Source organism: Xiphias gladius, chromosome 21 (genome assembly GCF_016859285.1).
Source record: "Xiphias gladius isolate SHS-SW01 ecotype Sanya breed wild chromosome 21, ASM1685928v1, whole genome shotgun sequence".
Classification (NCBI taxonomy): Eukaryota; Metazoa; Chordata; class Actinopteri; order Istiophoriformes; family Xiphiidae; genus Xiphias; species Xiphias gladius.
The window spans coordinates 6265647-6284087 of NC_053420.1; the positions used below are offsets into that span (position 1 = coordinate 6265647).

Consider the following 18441-nt stretch of genomic DNA (forward strand, 5'->3'; position numbering starts at 1 on the left):
AACGTGTCTATTTGATTTGAATTAAAAGAGCAGCTCAACACGATCTTTTCTTATTTAAGAGGAAGTCACATCGCACCGGACAGTTCCTTTAGTTTGTCTTCTCAGGTGCAAATAAAAGACTGTCAGGATCACCACAAACTGCGGGTAAATGAATGGATGGATTCATTAACTGTGATATTTAGAGGAGTTTTAATGTGTTTTCTACACAGAATAGTGAGTTTAAAGGCTATAAAGTCTTTAAAATTTACAGAACAACATTAAGGCGCCCCCTTTAATTTGTACCTTAAAAAGGAATTTTATTTTTCAATTCAGTCGCCCCAAATTTAGTCAGTTAATGGATACACTCAGATTATAATACATTAGAGGGCTTTCGTTGGATTATCTGCAACATGTAAGGGGGTTTTTGAGGTGGCACAAAAAAAATAAATAAATTATGAAATACACTGTAAATGCTGAAGTAGGAAACACATATTCTGAGGCAGACACATTTAAAATCCTTTTTAAAATGAACTTAGCATTTTCCATTTTAAAATTCAGTCATTAATAACTTATAGACATCTGAATCAATCATTGGTGACTTAAACAGACTATTTGTTTTTTTGTTTTCATCTTTTGAAGGTGGCTCTTTCCTTTAACCTCCTGAATCTCCCAAAGCAACCATTATAAACTTAACTTAAACTCAGGCTGTGCAGCCAAACACTGCTCAAACCCACAGAAGTTAACTCTTTATTTTTTAAATGTGGAATCTCAAAGTTTCCAGTTTGGGGAAATGTGTCTAAATTGATCGAGCCATGGCTTCAATATTTCACTCAGTGTCAACATCGTGTAGCTTCAGTGAGGAGCTGGAACAATGTGATACGCAATATACAATAGATGCTACCGTCAGACTTACCCAACCTTAAAGCTACTTAAAGCGGGAATAAAAGAGGTGTTAAGGGGTAACTCAACCCTAAAAACACTCCAGCCAGAAGGTGAGATCTCACAGTGAACACACTCAGTCCTCAGGAGGCCAGAGTACACGAAATTTTGTCGTGTTGCAACTGTCCACGTCGTCTCTTACCTGAATAAGCATATGAGTAATCACAGCGCAACTTGTTCTGTCTTGAGGGATTTGACAATCATCGCTTTTTAAATGCACAGAGAAAATAAACTCAGTTTAACAAACACGAAACTGTGAATAAGCCGATGTTTAGTTGAAGAGATTCTTCTCAGACTATAAAAGTGTTTTTTTTTTTCTTTTGTGGTTTGAGAAGAGGAAAAAAAAACAAAAAACCTTGAATAACAGTTAAATGCGTCCCAATTTAACATGTGCGTCATCACTGTCAGTCATTATAAAATGGTGTCAATGGTCATAATTGAGGCTTCAACAACAAAAAGAAATTTTTTAAATTCATCATTGACGCAGCCTGTGACAGAACAGAAAAGGCTCCTCTTCTTTCGTATCATTTCTTACTTTTACTTTTCAACCCAGCGCTCCCTCAAAGAGCACTAACAGAGCGCTGTCTCTTTCTGTAAATGTCCTGTCGTGTCTGAATAAAGCTGTAATGAACATTTAACTGACACCCATGTCTGAATGGGGAAAAGCCACTTCAGCAGATTTCTTGATGAAGCCAGAATTGTTACGGGTCTAAAAGAGGTTTTATTGTATCAGTCCGCTCTCCTGTTCTCTGTCTGTCCGCTCTGCGTCACTGTTCTTCCTTTTCTCCTCCACCTCCTCCTCCTCCCGTCTCTTCTCCTGCTCTTTCTCCAGCTCCTGCTGTTCTTTGGCTTCGGCCTCCTTCAGTTTCTCCTCCACGTCCTCGGGGATCTCCACCTCCATCAGGTTCTCCATCCCCTGCTCCGGCTCGTCGCCTATCAGCACCTGGAGGGAGGCGACGGAAGCATGGAGGAAAAGTGTCAGGATAGGACCGCACTGCGTGACGTGAACACACAGCTGCCAGTTTATTAGGAACCCCCAGCTAAAACTAATGCAGTCTAGTACAAGAGTCCTGCAATAAATCCTCATTTCACGAAGGTTCAGCTTTTGTTGACACTGTTTAAGATGTGTTGATTCAACGTTATGGTCATTTTAGAGCCTTTAGTTTGTGGTTTTTGAAGTGGCCTTTTTCACAGCAGATATGTGACTTGTCACATAAATTAAATTCAGCTTTCATAAATTTTATTATGTACATCTGCGCTTTTCCTTCTTTAACACGTCAAAACAACCTTTGCCTTGTGTTGTGAGTGCGACTAATGGTTATTTTTGGTATTGATTAATCTTTTTTTAGCCATGTCCTTAGCCAGAAAGTGAATGAACACATTTCCCAAAATGTTTAATTGTGTGTGTGTATTAAAATGAACAACAAGAATGTGGGTGTCTTTTCAGTTCGGAGTCAGAAACACCCCAAAACACACGCTGTCTGTTTTCTGCCTTCGACTGGCAGGAGCACAAAATGAGGATAGGATTGCAATTATTATTTTGTTTTATTCTATTTTATTCTATTTTTTTTTTTTTTTTTTTAAATCAAGATGTAGAAAAACAAACAATTTGAAATCTGTTACAGATTTTTACATTACTGTAACGTAGAATTTAACCGTCACGATAAAAGCACATCATTCATTATGTGCTGGTTAGTTCTCTAGTTCATGTACACTCCACTTAAAACCTGTGTAGATTTGCTTGGTGATCAGATCCTTCCTACCTGGACTAGTTTTTCACAGGCTGCCGTAACGTGGACGTCCTTCTCCCAGCAGTGAAACTCTCGCATGATCGGATAAACGTTCTTCTCCTTTAGTGCCTGCCGGCCGGCTTTGGTTGCTGTCAGCTGCACGAGAGGAGAACAGCGAAGAGCTAGACATGAAAACATGAGTCTATACATGTGTTCTTTTGTTGTTAGTCTTTGGTTTTGCGTTTGTACCAGTAAGAGTGTTTCCAGCAGCATCTTTCTGATGTCGGGGTCTTCATCTCTCTTCTTGTCCTCTGGGAGATACTGCAGGTCCACAGGCAGACCTGAACATCACATCGACTTCTGTTAGAGTCAGAAAACCGGCAACTGTGCCTGAGCTTGTTCGGGCCGACATCAACTAAAAACAATTTTGTTTAGAAAAGAATCCGAATAGGTTCGTATTGAGATTCACGTCCACGGCAGGTGGGCTCTTGTGAGCAGAAATCTTCAGAGAATAAGTTTGGTTATTTAGTTCTGCGCGTTCATAAATTTGGGGGACTCATGAGACACAATGCAACTAAGTAGTGTGTGTTGAATTAAGTGCCTGGATGGACTCTTTATTTGAACTTGTACTTTTTGAATCATACTCATTGTGAATCCCTGGACTGTGAAACTGTATATCGTTTGTTCTTATTGATTATATATGAATACTTGTTCGAAAAGTTCAAAATTAAAACAAAACAAAAAAAAACAAGACATTAGTAAAAATCGAAACAGCACAGGCCGGTTCTTTAGGTTCTCCCCTTGACCCCAAAGTTTGGGTAATTTCCATTTCCAATAATGCAACTCATTCGCATCTTCCTATAGGTTTAACTCACACCCCCAATTTGTAATGAAGGCTTTTTGTTATAAATTTGTAGTCTCCAAGCTGTCTGTAAGATAAAAGTAACAGTAATAATAATAGCTTTTATTCGCATCGTTCATACAACAAGTGCAACCTAAAGCACTTTACATCAGTAAAATCCAAAGGATAGAAGAGAAGAAGTAAAAAACAGAAAACATGGTAAAACACAGTCAGATACCACAAGCCCATGCATAGTTATAAACAGGTATGGGACCATTAAGACTAAAAAAGAAGTTCTCAAGGTTCAGCTTGAAGCTAGCCATCAGTGTCTGATGCCCTGACCTACACTGGGAGGCAGTTCCACAGGCGAGGGCCTATGAAAGAAAACGCAGCACCACAGGTCTTAGTTCTGGTCTGGCGAACACCCACGAGACCGGAGTTTGAGGATCTTAGAGGTATAGGAGGGGGATACCTAACCAGTGTGTAAAAAAACCAAATGCAAAAATCTTAAATTGAGTCCTAAAATGAACGGGGAGCCTATGCAGGGCCTTTAAAACAGGAGGCGATTGTTTCTCTTTGGATCATCTCTTCGAAATGCATGATTACGTCTGTAGAGAGGAATGATAGATGACCCTGACGACGTCACCATCAGTTTCATTTTCTCAGACTTGGCAAAGATGCTCCAGAGACGCAGAGGAAATTACACTGTGCACTAAGCAGGATGAGTAAACTGATCCTCATGTATTAAATATGTGGACTGCCCCTTTAAAGTTACATTGGCTCGTTCAGAGAACATCTTTAACTGGCAGTTTTTTAAACCGTTAGTAAGCTTCCTCATTGCTGTTGTGCAAAGGATCAGCATTGTTGCAGAGTGAGCTCAGTGCGACATTACGGTGGGGACACTTAATGAATGCTGTGCTTTATACCCTCTGTGCCACTGGCTTGACGAGTCCCAATTAAACAAAACAGTTAACTCTGAGAAACACATTCTGACCTTCATTTTCTTCCTCCGACAGCTCCTCCGGACCGGCCAGCGGCAGCAGGAGGAAGGGCAGGATGTCCACAGCGTCACTCAGCAGCCACTCATGATGTGCTAGACAGAGTGAGGAGAGGTCTGGATCAGATGACTGGACGTACTGTTGGGTTTTACAAAGATGCTGCTGAATACCGGCTCTAGCACCTCTCAAGTTTCTCTTTCTGTCTAATGATTATTGCTATTCTTTCTGTCTAATTGCTCTGTTTTTAGCTCTCAGTCAAAGGTCAGATTTCTGGTGTTACCACAGTGGAGGCTACTTCCCAGGCGGCTTACTGATGCAGCGGCAGGTGGGAGGAGTTGAGCTTACGTACGCATCGTGGAGAGACAGCAGCATTTATGCCTTTCAAAGATCTGGCGAGAATTCGATAAACTCGCGATCTATCTCAAATGCCTCTTGGACGCATTTTACACTTCCCTGTGATATCATATAGCCGGCCCATCCACCGAAGACACGTTAAATGAAGGCGGATTTGCTTCTCTGTTAAGGGCTTATGCCGCACCTATGGCAGCTCAGGGCTCCAAAGCTACACCTCAGCGGACATCTGCCTCCTCGGGCTTGTAAAAACACGTCGGGCCTACGGAGATACCACGTGGGTACAGCAAAAACTGTGATTGCCTGGTTGCGTTTTGACGCTGGTAGATATCGATCAGAAGTGAATACAACGGGAGGCAGGTTGAGAGGAGGCTCTGTTACGTTCTCCTTTTCACCGATACACATCTAGCAGAGCCATTTCCACCACAAACCCTCTGCGCACTTCAGCCCCCGCTCTGAATGAAACAACAGAACAGTCTCATGCTCAGTACTAAAACAAGGCGGAACCACAGCAATTCATATCTCAAAGTGAATGAAAGAAAGTAAACACTGTAGGAATCTGTGGAGGGGCTCCTGTTAATGCCCTGCGCCTAGTATTGACTTCAGCTTGTGTGCTAATGAGCTGTGTGTGTGTGTGTGTCTCACCGTGGTCAAAGCAACAGTTGCGCAGAGTGCCTATGACTCCTCCCCTCCTCACCGCCGATGCCTGGTACTGAGTGAAGGGCAGCAACCTCTGGACCACACACCTGCAACAAACATGGTATCAGAAAATGGTAACAGCTAAAATAAAGCTGATCAAAACCCGATCCTTTCTTTACTGTACTCTACTGTGTTGTGTTCAGTGCTCTCTTGTGCTGAGGTCTGTATTCAGCCAAAGATCATTTGTGGGGGAGGGAGCTTCACTACTGTACAACCACGATTGTTTTCTGTTGTTTCAGCAACTCCAACAGAGTGATCACGCCACATCAACTTCAGGAGGTTCAGTCTCCCACTTAAACTTTCATTCATATTATATCAATAATTTAAGTTTATACACTTCACATTTTTGTACCAGGACCTCAGGTATTTGGATCAAGGCCACGATAAAGTGTAAAGTGTGCCAAGGTTCGAGGGCTACAGCTGTTATTTCATTGTGCCAAAAACATATTCAATCAACGTTTGTGTAAATATAAGTATCTGATGGGATACAGTATCGGTATCTGCAGATACCCAGTGTTACAGGACTTGGATCAGGATGGGGGCCAGAAAAACTTGATTGGGAAACCCGAAGCTGTGGCCCATTGAAGTCTGGTTCACATAGTGAGTGTGGTCAGTACGGCGAATGCAAATGAGAAACCAGAGCTCATGTCAGCTCATATTTCTTCTTGCTGCAGAACATGATCCAGCTCTTGGCTGCCCTGCTCAGTCTCCTCTAAATTCTCACTGGCACTGTAGGATAGTGCAGGAGGTAGGAACTTTGAAAGAGAGACTTTGTTGGAGTGTTCAAACCTCTGCCCGCTTTCACATCCACTCATCCAAAAAAAAAAAAAAAAAAAAAATTTGCCATGACTGACAGTTTATTAGTTTTGAAAAGTTACAAAACCCGGATGACGCCGTTCCCCCCCTTTGACCAACCACCAGCTCTTCCCCTGCAGTGTTACAGTCACCTGTCCTTGTCCAAGACGTAGTTTCTGGCCTCAGGCAGCTGCGTCAGGTTGGACAGCAGAGGACCCAGGTAGTGCAGCTTCGCCTTCTTGTTGTAACCTTCAGTACAGAGGATCTCCACCAGCTTAGCCAGACCAACCTCCTCCTGGAGGACCTGCGAAGGCAAAGAAAAATGTCATCTCTCTTTATCCAGCACTATTACTTTAGCTGTTGGGAAGATAAGAAGTGTGTAGTTTGGCAATGTTTAACATATTTTTTTTTATTTTTTGCGTATTTGCTGCTGTCTGTCTGTGATATCTAGAACTATTAGGGTCGAGATATTTGTTAACGTTGACTGTTATATGTGCAGATTTGTGTTGCTTCACCGATATTTATGCTCACTCTAAAAGGTCAAATGAATGCATCCGCCATCACAGAAGGACGTGAAGGCTATGACTGGGCACCTGGGTTTGAGTAAGACAGTTTAGAACAACTCACCTTGAACACAGTCTTGCAGGTCTTCTCATGGCGGGTCAGGTTGGAGAGGATGGTGCAGATCTGATCAGAGAACAGGTACTCTGGATTCAGAAGGTTCTTTAACAATACTGGAAGAACTTTAACGTCTGCCACCAAAACCTGGGTGAGACACAACCAAGAACGCACACCTGTAACACATTTGTCTTCATTGAGGAAATCAACACTGAATCCACAACATTTCTGGGGGCTGTAAAGTTGTTTTTGTTTTGTTTCATTTGTCAAATGTCAAAAGAGACACTCACAGATAAGTCATTAATAATTTATCACCTAGAGTTAATTTAAAACTCACCTGGTGCAGAGTCTCATCGGCCGATAGGTTGATCAGGATGTGGTAACAGTCCTTCACTATGGCAACAGAGGGGTCAGAGGTCAAGGAAAACAGGGCAACAAGTAAGTCAGGTTTGGTGCGGAGGAAGCGGCAGCCATCCCTGAAAACAAACAAACACACACGCACACAAAAGAAAGAGAGTGAGCTACTGTGGCTACCTTAAGGCAGTAAACTGTGGGCAGAGCGACAGAGTACGAGGGTGTGAATCCATCCAAACAAATCTTTAATGCTTGTTTATTTTGCAGGCCACTCCTCAGGAAAAACCTCTGAGGAACCTGTTTCTCAAAACCTTTTTTTTTTGCAGATTCTTGAGATATAAAGCAAAGCACTCTGTTCCAGCGAGGTATGGCTCTATACACTAATGCTTATCTTTGGTTAACAGTTAATCTTCCATAGAGCTCTACCTGGATCAGAGTCTTCCAAGTCAAGTCGACTCGAATAACTCCCCAAGGTTAGGATTTCTAAGCATAAAAACATACAATAAATGGTTTATAACCCACTATAATGTAGTTGTAAGCAGATTTAAGGCCATGTTTAAGTCCTTATTAATTTACAGTATTTGATAAAAATTAAAACTTCTCCTATGAGGACATATTTTATATTACTGCAACTATGTTTTACTCTATTGTCGTAATTCTCTTTCATCCAGCAGTCTCCACTTATAGGTGTCCAAAGGAGGAATTCTCGTTGTTGACAAATACATTAATAAACATTTAAATCTGCTTACAACTACATTATAATCTGCTATAAATCATACATTAATTTTTATGTAATGGCTTACAAATGCTAAATAAGGGGACTTGAAGTACAGTTTTACCAGAATCTTACACATTATTAGGGATGCATTTTCATTAATACACTTTTACCAATAATTAGAGAGATTCAATGCTAGTCATAGCCAGTATTATTAATGACATCCTCCTCCTCCTCCTCCTCATCATCCTACCTGTGTCCAGAAATTCCCAGGATGTACTCTGTGGCCTGACCTTTGACATCAGGACGTGTACCGGGGGTCAGGAAGGAGAGCAGCTCAGCAGCCTCCGAGTCACTCAACATCTTCTAACGGAGTCTGGAAAAAACAGCAGCGACACCCCAACCGACCATCAGGACACACAACAGATATATATTTAGTACCAGCCTGACTGGCTGATCTGAAATCAGTAAAACCCAACACAGCATTGAAAAAAACCACAATAGTTTATATAACATATCAAGAATAACTTTAATATAAAAAAAAAACAACAAACTACCATATATATTCCATGACTGTTGTAAAAATCTGACACAAAACTCAAATTCTTCTTAAGTATCAATGTGTAAGGAGTATTTTACTGTTGTAGCTGCTTAAGCTGGAGCTAGTTTTAACTACTTTGCATGAGGTTTGGTGGTCATGTCCAGTGGTTCCCAGACTAGGGTTCAGACCTCGCCAAAGAGTGATCAGACAAATCTGCAGGGTTGTGAGTTCTGCTCAAGTTTCTATTCTTTTTTTTTTTCCTTCTTTCCTCCAATCCTTTCTTTTACTGTAGAATATCGGATATTTTTACCTCTTTGTGCCTTAAACACTTATTTAAATGAAACAATATGATAGGTTTAGAGGGGAAATGTCTCTTTGGTGGAACTGTGAACAACTTACAGACATCTGCAAGCCACAACTAGACACTGTTTGTTGTGAGAGGACACAAGCCAAAAAGTTTGGGAACCACTGTTTTTCCACTTTCCACCAATGTTTATAGGCCATCACAATGTTTTATTCTTAAAAAGAGCGAATAAACTGAGATTTAAAACAGAATCCTAAATTATGAACTATAATTCAAGACGAAAATGAATTAATGGTCTGGCATTTCTACAAAAATGTAAAACACGTCCATGTTTAATGACTCCATGGCACCTTGTTTACTTGGAGCAAAAAACCACGTACAATTGCACAGACCTCTTAAACAAGTGATAGTTTTCACTCCACTCTCCCTTCTACTGATGCAGAACGTGAACTTCGAACAAGCCATTATAGCACCAAAGGTAACAAACATATAATCTGTCAGGCAAACTATGTAGAGAGATCATCAACAATCATTTTTTTTATCACAAGTATCATAATCATAATCATATTTATGACTTACAGTTATGTTATAGTTCCTTTTATACCCGTGTTAATATAGTATTCCGTTACAGGAATGAGGCTTTATGTGAAATGTTAGTGTCATACAGACAGAGAGTTCATGCACCAGGTTTAGACTGTGATTAGCTTAACTTTCCTCACTGTCATAACATTGGAGATGTGTGTAAACTGCTGACTCCTGTGCCATAAAAGCTGCTGTTTATCTCAATACAACTGCCAGAATAAGAACGTTAAGAAAAAAGAAGACACTGTAAAGAATACTTATGTTTACTAAGGCTACATCCTGGCTGTTTTTTTTTTGTTTTTGTTTTTTTTTAGCATTCAAGTACATTTCCAGAGGTAGTTTGCCACATACAATGTTAGCTATAGCAGCTAAAGTTGAAACACACTGAAAATATTTTACCTACTTTCCACACATGGGGTCAACGTTTCGTTGAAACCAAATTTTCTGTCAGTTTAACCAAACCGTTAGCTAAACTCTGCAGCATGCTGAATGACATAATGGTGTCTGTTTTTTTTTTTTTTTTTTTTTTACGTATCTACCGTGTGGTATAACAATATCATACCTTTCACTGGCTATAGGACCCGTCCAGTTTTCATTTCGCTGTTATACCACTTTTATATTCCTCTGCTGACATTAGACATCATGCGATCACAGAAAACATGTGGACAGCGCAGACTGCGGCTCAGGTTCCGGGTTGGCCGCCGCTTTTTCTTCTTCTTCTTCTAGTTTTCGGCAGCTTAAACGGTCCCGACTGGGTGTTGCTGCCCTCCAGCGCTGGCTGCATATGGGCTCCGGTTCGGCGCCGGGACGTCCTAGTGCTTTTGTCGAGTAGGTGTCGAGTATTTCGAGTATTTCGAGTATTTCGAGCTTTCGAGTGTTTGGTTTGAAGTGAAAATAACACAATATGCTCAAAGTGTGAAGCGGCAGGCCACATAAAGATGATAACTTTTGAAATGTAGAAGTCTTTTTTACTTAACTTACTGCGATAATTGTGTCGATGCTGCGTGTGTATTTTTACAGGTAAAACAAAACCCTTTCACATTGTACACATCTCGTATGATGACAGAGGCAGCGACAGAAGTATTTACATCAAAATGCGAACAATCGTTAACGCTAACAGGCACTGTGTATCTTAACCACAGCCGCCAGTGGCTCCAAAGCCAGCAGGCAGCAGGAATCAGGACTAGTATCCACAGGGTAAACAGGCACTGAGTCTACCACGTTAATCACATTTCATCTGCTTGTCGTTAGTTTGTTTGGTATTCATTCCTTTGGGATTAAGAATCTATCTATCTATCTGTCACTGGCCTCCCATACCATTTTGTATGTATTGCCAATCACTCTTTTGCCCGTGTATTTTTTTTTTAAACTAAATATACAGCCAAATTTAAAGTATTTTATGCTTTTAGCTGTCTTTATTGTGCTGTTTGAAACGTGAAATATTATAAAAGATGATAATAATAGCTGGGGTTGTTTCAGCCAACTGCAGCCCAGAAATGCATCCTCGGTACCATACAGTTCATCGTACACTGGACAGTTGTTCAATGAAGCTTTCTGGCAATCTTCCTTTACTTAATTTAGATGGCCATACACTGTAGAGTGTCACTGGTAAGTATATTGCATTAGGCACAGACCAAAACAGACATAAAAAGAGAGTGAATATCGGACTAATGTTAAACCTGATATCCAGTGTCAGAAATTCCGACCTTCATTGTGCTTATGTTGACCTGAAAATTAATTATCAGGTACTTGGCATGTCTTTCACCATCCAAAAAAAAAAAAAAATCGATCGATTATCAATTGGCCATCTGAACGATAGTTGGTGACACATTCAAAAGAGCTTAGCAATGGCGCGGAAGAAGACGACTGCTCGCTAGCAAACACTGATGTAAACAATGCACAATTTTTAACATTCACACGAGACCAATGTCGGGCTCAGACTACACGACGTCAGCCCAATAACAGCCCAACAGACGTAGGGCATTGGTAAACAGAAATTGTTGCTGCGGAACTGTTCCAACAGAGGAAAGGTTCGTGGACCTATTGCAAAAACACCCATGCCTTTTTCTTTCTTTGCCTTTTTTATAGGCTTAACACAGGACAGCTGCTATCCCTCGGTATCGGCTTATTGTTGTTCCCTAAAAACTCTGTCACTGGCACCTACTTCATGATTACCTCATGTCATGATAGACAGCAAGCTGAGACAGACAAGCTCTTATTGGTCGGGGACCAACGTGTGGTCTGTCATGTCTCATGGCCAAATCACGACAAGAATTTATGACTCTACAGTTCCCTAATCTCATCCAATGATGATCTTATCCGACAAAAATTGTCATGTAGTCTGCGGCCATTCTAACAGCTCTGTGAGCTGTGTGCTTTAAGCTACATGCTAATGTCATGCTCTCAATGGCAATGCTAACAAACTGATGTTAAGCAGATATGTTTGTTTTCATTCCACAATCTTACTTGCCCATGAATATACATCATACATTTTGCAGGTACTGCATCATAATACAAAATACTGGACTAATTAAAATTTTGAACTGATTATGGGGCTAGATGAAAAGTCAGAGGATCACCAAAGTTGAGAATTCATTCTGATGGGGAAACGAATGTGTATACCATATTTCGTGGAAATCCATCCAATTGCTTTTGAGACATTTCCCTCAAAACCTCAGGAAAACCAAGGTGGCATTAGAAGAAAAGTCAAGAGATCACTAGAGTCCATAGGATTCATCATCTGGGGATCATGAATATCCCTACAAAATTTGATGGTAATCCATGCAATAGTTTTTGAGCTATTTCAGTCTGGACCAAAGTGGTGGGCCGACTGACACTGCCAACCCTTGAGCTAGTAGAAATCTACTTTGGAAGTGTTTTGAGTGGAAGGGGCATACTGTGGGCACCGATTGAAAATTACAACATACACAATGACACACACACACACACAGAAACTGAGACAGCAGGACAGATTCCAGTTCATATGTTAGATATATTTAACCTTCCAAACTACTTTATTGATATATTGAAAAACAAAAAAAACGACAAAAAACAAAACCAAAAAAAGAAAAAAAGAAAAAAAAAAACCACGTACAAGACATTCACATAGTTAAGTCCCGTCAGCAACTGCTTCCACTCACTCCAAATGTTGCATTGAAATGCTGATATTGCATATAAACGTTCACAAATGTTGCCTGCACTACAGTACAGTGTTCACTTTCTGATTAAAAGGTACGGTTGAACCTTCACTGACTGACCACTTCAGACAACATTGGGCACTTTTCCTCTCACACAACCATCAATGAATCAAATGATGCTGAATGTTTTCTTCTTAAAACTTAAAAAAAAAAAAAAAAAAAAGTCAACTTGTCAAGGTCCAACACAACATTTTTAACCTTTCAACAATAACATAGCTGTGAAAAAGACCTGAGCCCAGTGAGGATGTACTTGTGATTGTGTCTATAGTCTTCAGACATGCATTTCAGAGAAGTGTTCCTACGTGCAGATCCGAGGCTGCTGGGTAAAAACACCGCCCCGGGCTCCTCCGAACGATAAAGGTCAGACACAGTGAAGGATGTAGACTGAAGAACGCTGCTGATCCCTCCTTTCCAACGTTGAAATATTTCATTTTTCACAAAACGCACTATTCTTGTCACACAGATTCCAATATTACTTCAAAACCATTGCAAAAAAAAACAAACAAAACAAAACAAACAAAACCTAAAAATCAGCATCTTAATTCATAGAACATTTCACCCAATGTGTGTAGACTGGAAAGAGCGAAGAAAAGATAGAGCCTTAGTCTGGATTGTAAACAGATAAAAATATTCAACAGCATCAATAAGTTCACCACGTGCTGAAGCGGATCCCGGTCCGTGTAATCTGCCTGGAGCCAGATATTCAGTTCCAGATATACGAACCCCACTCCAGGTCAGAGGAGGATTGTATGAAGCATTTCGGTGACTCAGCATTTATTGCTGGTAATTCTGGGTTGTCATGGTAGCGCAGTACTACTGAACTTTTAGGTACTGAATGTAGTGTTTGCATGAAAGTCTGGATCTTGGTATGGTGACAAGACTATTATGATCAAGACCGAGGAAGGCATCAGAAGGCACTGTGGAGTCTGGCAGACAGAGATCAGCAAGCAGTCTCTCTCCGTTGGCTCAAGGCGGGGCAAGACCATCATCAATCATCTTTGTTATCATCATCACCTTCACCATCATCTTCCTCCTCCTCCTCCTCCTACTACTCCTCCTCCTCCTCTTCACTCAGCCTTGTCTTTCCTCTTGGCCGTGAACGGGACTTTATTGGCTACCGTCGATCCCACCGTGGACACGCCACCGGCCACGGCAGACACCCCGCCCTTCACCAGCCCCACACCCATCGAGGGCACTGTGGTCACGGCCGACTTGGTGATCTCCAGGCTCTTGCCGCCCACCCAGGCCACTCCGCCCACTGCGGCGCCGACAACGCCCTTGGTGACATTGAAGAGGCCACCAGTCACCCGCCACATCATGCCGGGGGCAGGCGTCACATGGTCCTTACCAGAGTCTGTAAAAAAAAAATCAAAAACACACACTTGAAGCATCAATATTTACACAGGGTTTCCACTATCATATATACAGCCCCAACTAATTGATCGATCGATTAATCTGTTGTCTATAATATGTCACAATTGGAGTTTTTCCAGATCCCAAGATTATGTTCCATTAACGGTTCAAAACCCAAAGATGTTCAGTTTGCCACCATATATGACAAAAAAAAAAAAAAAGCATCAAATCCTCATATTTGAGAGGCTGGAAGCTGCAAAAATGACCAAAACAATTCATCAATTATCCAAATGATTGCAGCTTAATTTTCTGACAATCAGCTCATCGATTAATCGTCTCCGCTGTAAACATACATGTATTCCTGCACTGCTGGACGACTTCTGAGAGATGAAAACACAGTGCAGTGTAAAAAAAAAAAAACAAAACACGTATCACTAATAGAGAACCATGTTGCTTCCTTTGTCCAAGCATCTAACTACTTCTGTAATGGCAGATCGAGGCTTTCTGGTTTCACCGTGGGCATATAGAGGTAGGGTGGGTGTGGAAATAAAAACATCAGTTGACCAATAAATAAACACAATGTTTTCTTCCTGCATAATCCTAATGGAGCCCCCTTTAAAGGTTAATGTGGTATTCTATATATTTTCTTACTGACAACAAATCTCATGAAAAGACCTAATTCAACCATACGTTAAGCCTGTCTTTCAATATTTTAGGCTTTGGATACATACACAATGCTTGTAAGTAGAGTGCGACTGACACTGGATTTTTTTTTTTGGGACGATGTGTACTCTGCTACATGTGCTGCAGACAGTGCTGACAGTATCGTAGACTATGGGGTCAGAGCGCACTCTGCTGAACAAACTATCAGGCAACGTATGGGCCGATACTGGTGTATCTGCGATATGCCAATATATCGGCCGACCGATATCAAATCATTGTTTTGGTTTTTTTTTTTGGTCCACACGAGGGATTTACTGACAGGAACACAAATACATAATATCAGCAGATGTATCCATTGAATTTCTGATATTTGGCAGGTCGATGGAGCCAGTCTGTGTCCGCCTGCCGTCTGTGACACTGAGAGGTCGGCCGGTTCTGAGGACGGTGACACTGTAGCGGAGCTCAGAGTCGGTGCGGACTGAACATTGGTAGCCCCCTTATGTGCCACCGATGTCTCAGATTTGGTGTGAGGTCTGGGTAAGGCTTTTAGAAAATAGCATCCCAACCGGTTGTGAAATTCGGGTGCGGATTGTGCTGAGTTCAACGGGGCTGAGAGTGTGAAGTCGCGCCGGTGGCTGCGCGAGGCTGCGTTCAGGCACAGCGGTGCTTTGGGCTAAATGCTGACGCCGGCATGCTAACATGCTCACAGGGACAATGCTAACATGCCGGTGCTAATCTGCTATAATGCTCATCATGCTCACTCTCTTAGCATGCTAACATTTACTTAGCACAGTTAGCACTAAACGCAGAGCACAGCTGAGGCTGACGTGCTGATGTCATCATAAACAATAGTGTTGGACAAATTAAATATTTGACCTGATAACATCAGATGAAAAGTCAGGATCACCAGAGTCATGTGTCATCTGAATGTCTGGACAAAAAAAAAAAATTTGCCAGTCCATCTAGTAGATGTTGGAATATTTCACTGAATAAGTGAAAACTTTGACCTGCTGGTGACGGGTAGAGAGAAAGTCAGGTAATCACCAAAGTCACTGGGATTCATCCTGGGGACACAGTGAGTGTCCGTGCCAAATTTCATGGCAACTCATCTTATGTTTGCTGGGAGTTTTCAGTCTGGACCGAAGCGACGGAGCAGCTGACTGACCTCGCCATCCTTAGAGCCATGTCTCTCGCATGGTTTAAAAAAAACAAAAACAAACCAGGGGTGTATCTTAAAATCTGGGATTTCTTAACACCCCCACCCCCCGGATGGTCTGCTCTCTACAATTCACCTGGTGAGTAAAAACGGTCATCAGACCTGATAGGAACCCTGAAAAAGGAATCAAGCTTCATCCCATAACAACAGTGATGTTGACTGAGAGCAGCACTAGGGGACTAAACTGGTGCAAAGTGTCTCAGTGTTGGGACACAAATAGCAGGTTGGAGCTGCAGCCGCTCTTACACAAACAAAATTATTCCCCTGACAAACCCAACGGTTTCTCAAATAGCAGCGGGCAACATGCGAGCGCAGATTGCACCATATTCCCTGCTGATGTTTCAGCCCTTGGGGGGTGGAGGGGTGTGGGACTCGGTACTTACCCTCTGTAGACTGGCTGTAGGCGGTTTCAGCTTCATCCGAGGCCACGCTGGTCCCGGGCTGGGGCTCCACGTTAACGCTGTTCACATTCTGGAAAACACAGGAAACTTTTTTTTTTTTTCCTTTCTTTAAATAAAGTGTTTTTTTTTTTCTTTTTACCCCTCTAAGAAAAGCCTGCCATAGCAGAGCCGGGGTTTATATGCCTCTGTGTGCCGTAGGTTCAAGGTAAAGCCCCTTTAATTACGTCCTACATGTAAAACACAGACTGATGGCCTCTCTCGCTGGCCACCAGACTTCTGGCACGAGGTCTCACGGAGAACGGAATAAGACTATGGGTATAGATCCTGGGTTGAATCCACTGCGCTCGCTGTCAGATTTTGTACCTGATAAAAAAAAAATAAAAAAATGAAGGGGGAAAACTCTCTCACACCCTGTCGCTCCGTGCAAGAAACTGTATCCATTCAGCTGAACTACAGATTCAATTATCTGCCTCGCTGGCTGGGCTCCGAGTTAGACGTGAATATATGATTATCCGGCGTACTCATTACGCTCCAGAGATGATGCTTATTCTAAGATTTCCGGCCCCTTATTTATCTATCTAAACCTTATTGAGGCAACTCATTCAACATTAGTTATTTTTGTTTTGTGTATCTATTTATGCGTGTACAATGCATTTCAAAACAATTCATATTTTACCCGAGTTCCTCCAGTTTTTTTTTGTCACTGATGATGGGACGACAAAACAAAGTTGCTCTTTGCTCGTGTTTCTGCGTTTTGCCCGATAAGTTATAATTTGATGAGGGGGAGAAGAAATGCTTGACAGGTGGCCGCCACAGTGAACAGCGGCCTGACCGGTGTTCACGTTACAGGTCAGTCCATTTAACCTCTCCGACTTGTGACCCCTCAAATTAAGAGATGCGTCCATCTTAGTGTGTAGCTGCTCAGTGGTGAATACTGCAACTAAGCCACGGCTCTATGATTTATAAAATGTCACAGTAGTTATTCCGTTATTTCCCCCCCTACCCCCCATTTTTTTTTTTTTTTTTTCACCCTTGTGACTCACAAGAGGGGCCCCTACCCAAGGTTAAAGAGCCACTGTTGCAGGTTATCAGTGTTTCTGATACATGCTGCCACAGTGTTGGATCCGAAAGCCAAATCTGATGTTAAAAAAAAGAAAAGAAAAAAAAAAAAAGGTTTGGTTTTTTTTTTTTTTTTTAAATAAAGTTTTGTTAGAGTTTGAGGAACATTTGCAGGAAGCTGCGACGCCTCCCTTTAATGCTGCTGGATAGAATAATTACACTTTTTTCCTTTTTTTTTTCTCCCCCCTCAGGAAAAGAGAAGAGGCCACATCTCTTGACGGGGATAATGGTGATAAAATAACCTGTTTTTTTACGTTCAGAATCCACATCATCACTCACAGAGCCAACAGCTAAAACACTGCAGCCAAGCAAAACTTGCACGCCGTTAAAAGTCTCATCCCTCACACGCATTTTGTCAACCACATTTTCACACGTTTTAACGTTAAAAACAAAAATATTATTACTATTGTTATCAAAAAGGAGCTGGTGCGTTCTTACCTTCACCATTGTTCCCCGTGTCTCTCCCGCAAACACACCTGGCCGAGAAACTTGAGCCTGGGGCAGCTTGTGTTTCAGCCTCCGAGCCGAACTTTACCGACGCAACCGTAACGAAGGTCTTTCTGGGTAGAGAACCCGCGGCTCTGGCTGCCCACGGCCCCTTTTTCCGCTCGGTTTTCACGCCTTTATCGCAGCGGTCTGCTGCTTTCCAACTTCTCAACCTCGCGCACAGTTACGGCCGGAGCTACGCAGGTCTCTTTTCAGCCTGGTGGTTCTGCCGACGTGGCGCCCTCGCCACACACACACACGAACACACACACACACACACGAACACACACACGAACACACACACACACACACACGAACACACACACACACACACACACACACACACACACACACACACACGCAGTCAAACGACACACTGCAACGCACTGGACTTCCGCTCAGAACCTTCAAATTAAAACCCCCCTCGTGCGTGCTGAGGTGCACCACTTCAATTTGAGTGTGACAGTGAATCTAGTTTGAAAATCAGGAGCATGCAGGAATAAAGTTACTAGGAGGCAGGAACCTGGTCTCTGTCGTCGTGGCCTGGGAGGCTCCTCTCT

General features: G+C 42.1%; 2 protein-coding genes across 2 annotated transcripts; both read right to left on the reverse strand.

The window, feature by feature from the left end:
- Positions 1 to 63: 63 nt before the first annotated feature.
- Positions 64 to 10188, reverse strand: hgh1 (HGH1 homolog (S. cerevisiae)). Its single transcript, XM_040159780.1, has 10 exons — positions 10009 to 10188; positions 8273 to 8395; positions 7288 to 7426; positions 6960 to 7097; positions 6485 to 6636; positions 5484 to 5584; positions 4484 to 4582; positions 2898 to 2989; positions 2682 to 2804; positions 64 to 1861 (listed from the first exon to the last, which is right to left on the reverse strand). The coding sequence occupies exons 2-10, from the start codon at positions 8380 to 8382 to the stop codon at positions 1640 to 1642; spliced, it is 1176 nt and encodes a 391-aa protein (XP_040015714.1). The 5' UTR covers positions 8383 to 8395; positions 10009 to 10188; the 3' UTR covers positions 64 to 1639.
- A 2265-nt stretch (positions 10189 to 12453) lies between these two features.
- zgc:153675 (uncharacterized protein LOC768179 homolog) lies at positions 12454 to 18142 on the reverse strand. Its single transcript, XM_040158561.1, has 3 exons — positions 17834 to 18142; positions 16259 to 16346; positions 12454 to 13997 (listed from the first exon to the last, which is right to left on the reverse strand). The coding sequence occupies exons 1-3, from the start codon at positions 17840 to 17842 to the stop codon at positions 13711 to 13713; spliced, it is 384 nt and encodes a 127-aa protein (XP_040014495.1). The 5' UTR covers positions 17843 to 18142; the 3' UTR covers positions 12454 to 13710.
- Positions 18143 to 18441: the final 299 nt, after the last annotated feature.

Excerpts from the sequence above, each read along its gene's own strand:
- hgh1 (XM_040159780.1), bottom strand. The coding sequence starts at position 8,382 with ATGTTGAGTGACTCGGAGGCTGCTGAGCTGCTCTCCTTCCTGACCCCC. Across the intron at positions 4,583-5,483 it reads CAACTGTTGCTTTGACCACG|CACATCATGAGTGGCTGCTG; the intron begins GTGAGACACACA and ends CACTCTGTCTAG. Across the intron at positions 2,805-2,897 it reads TGCTGGAAACACTCTTACTG|CTGACAGCAACCAAAGCCGG; the intron begins GTACAAACGCAA and ends CCTCTCGTGCAG.
- zgc:153675 (XM_040158561.1), bottom strand. Across the intron at positions 13,998-16,258 it reads CTACAGCCAGTCTACAGAGG|ACTCTGGTAAGGACCATGTG; the intron begins GTAAGTACCGAG and ends TTTTTTTTACAG.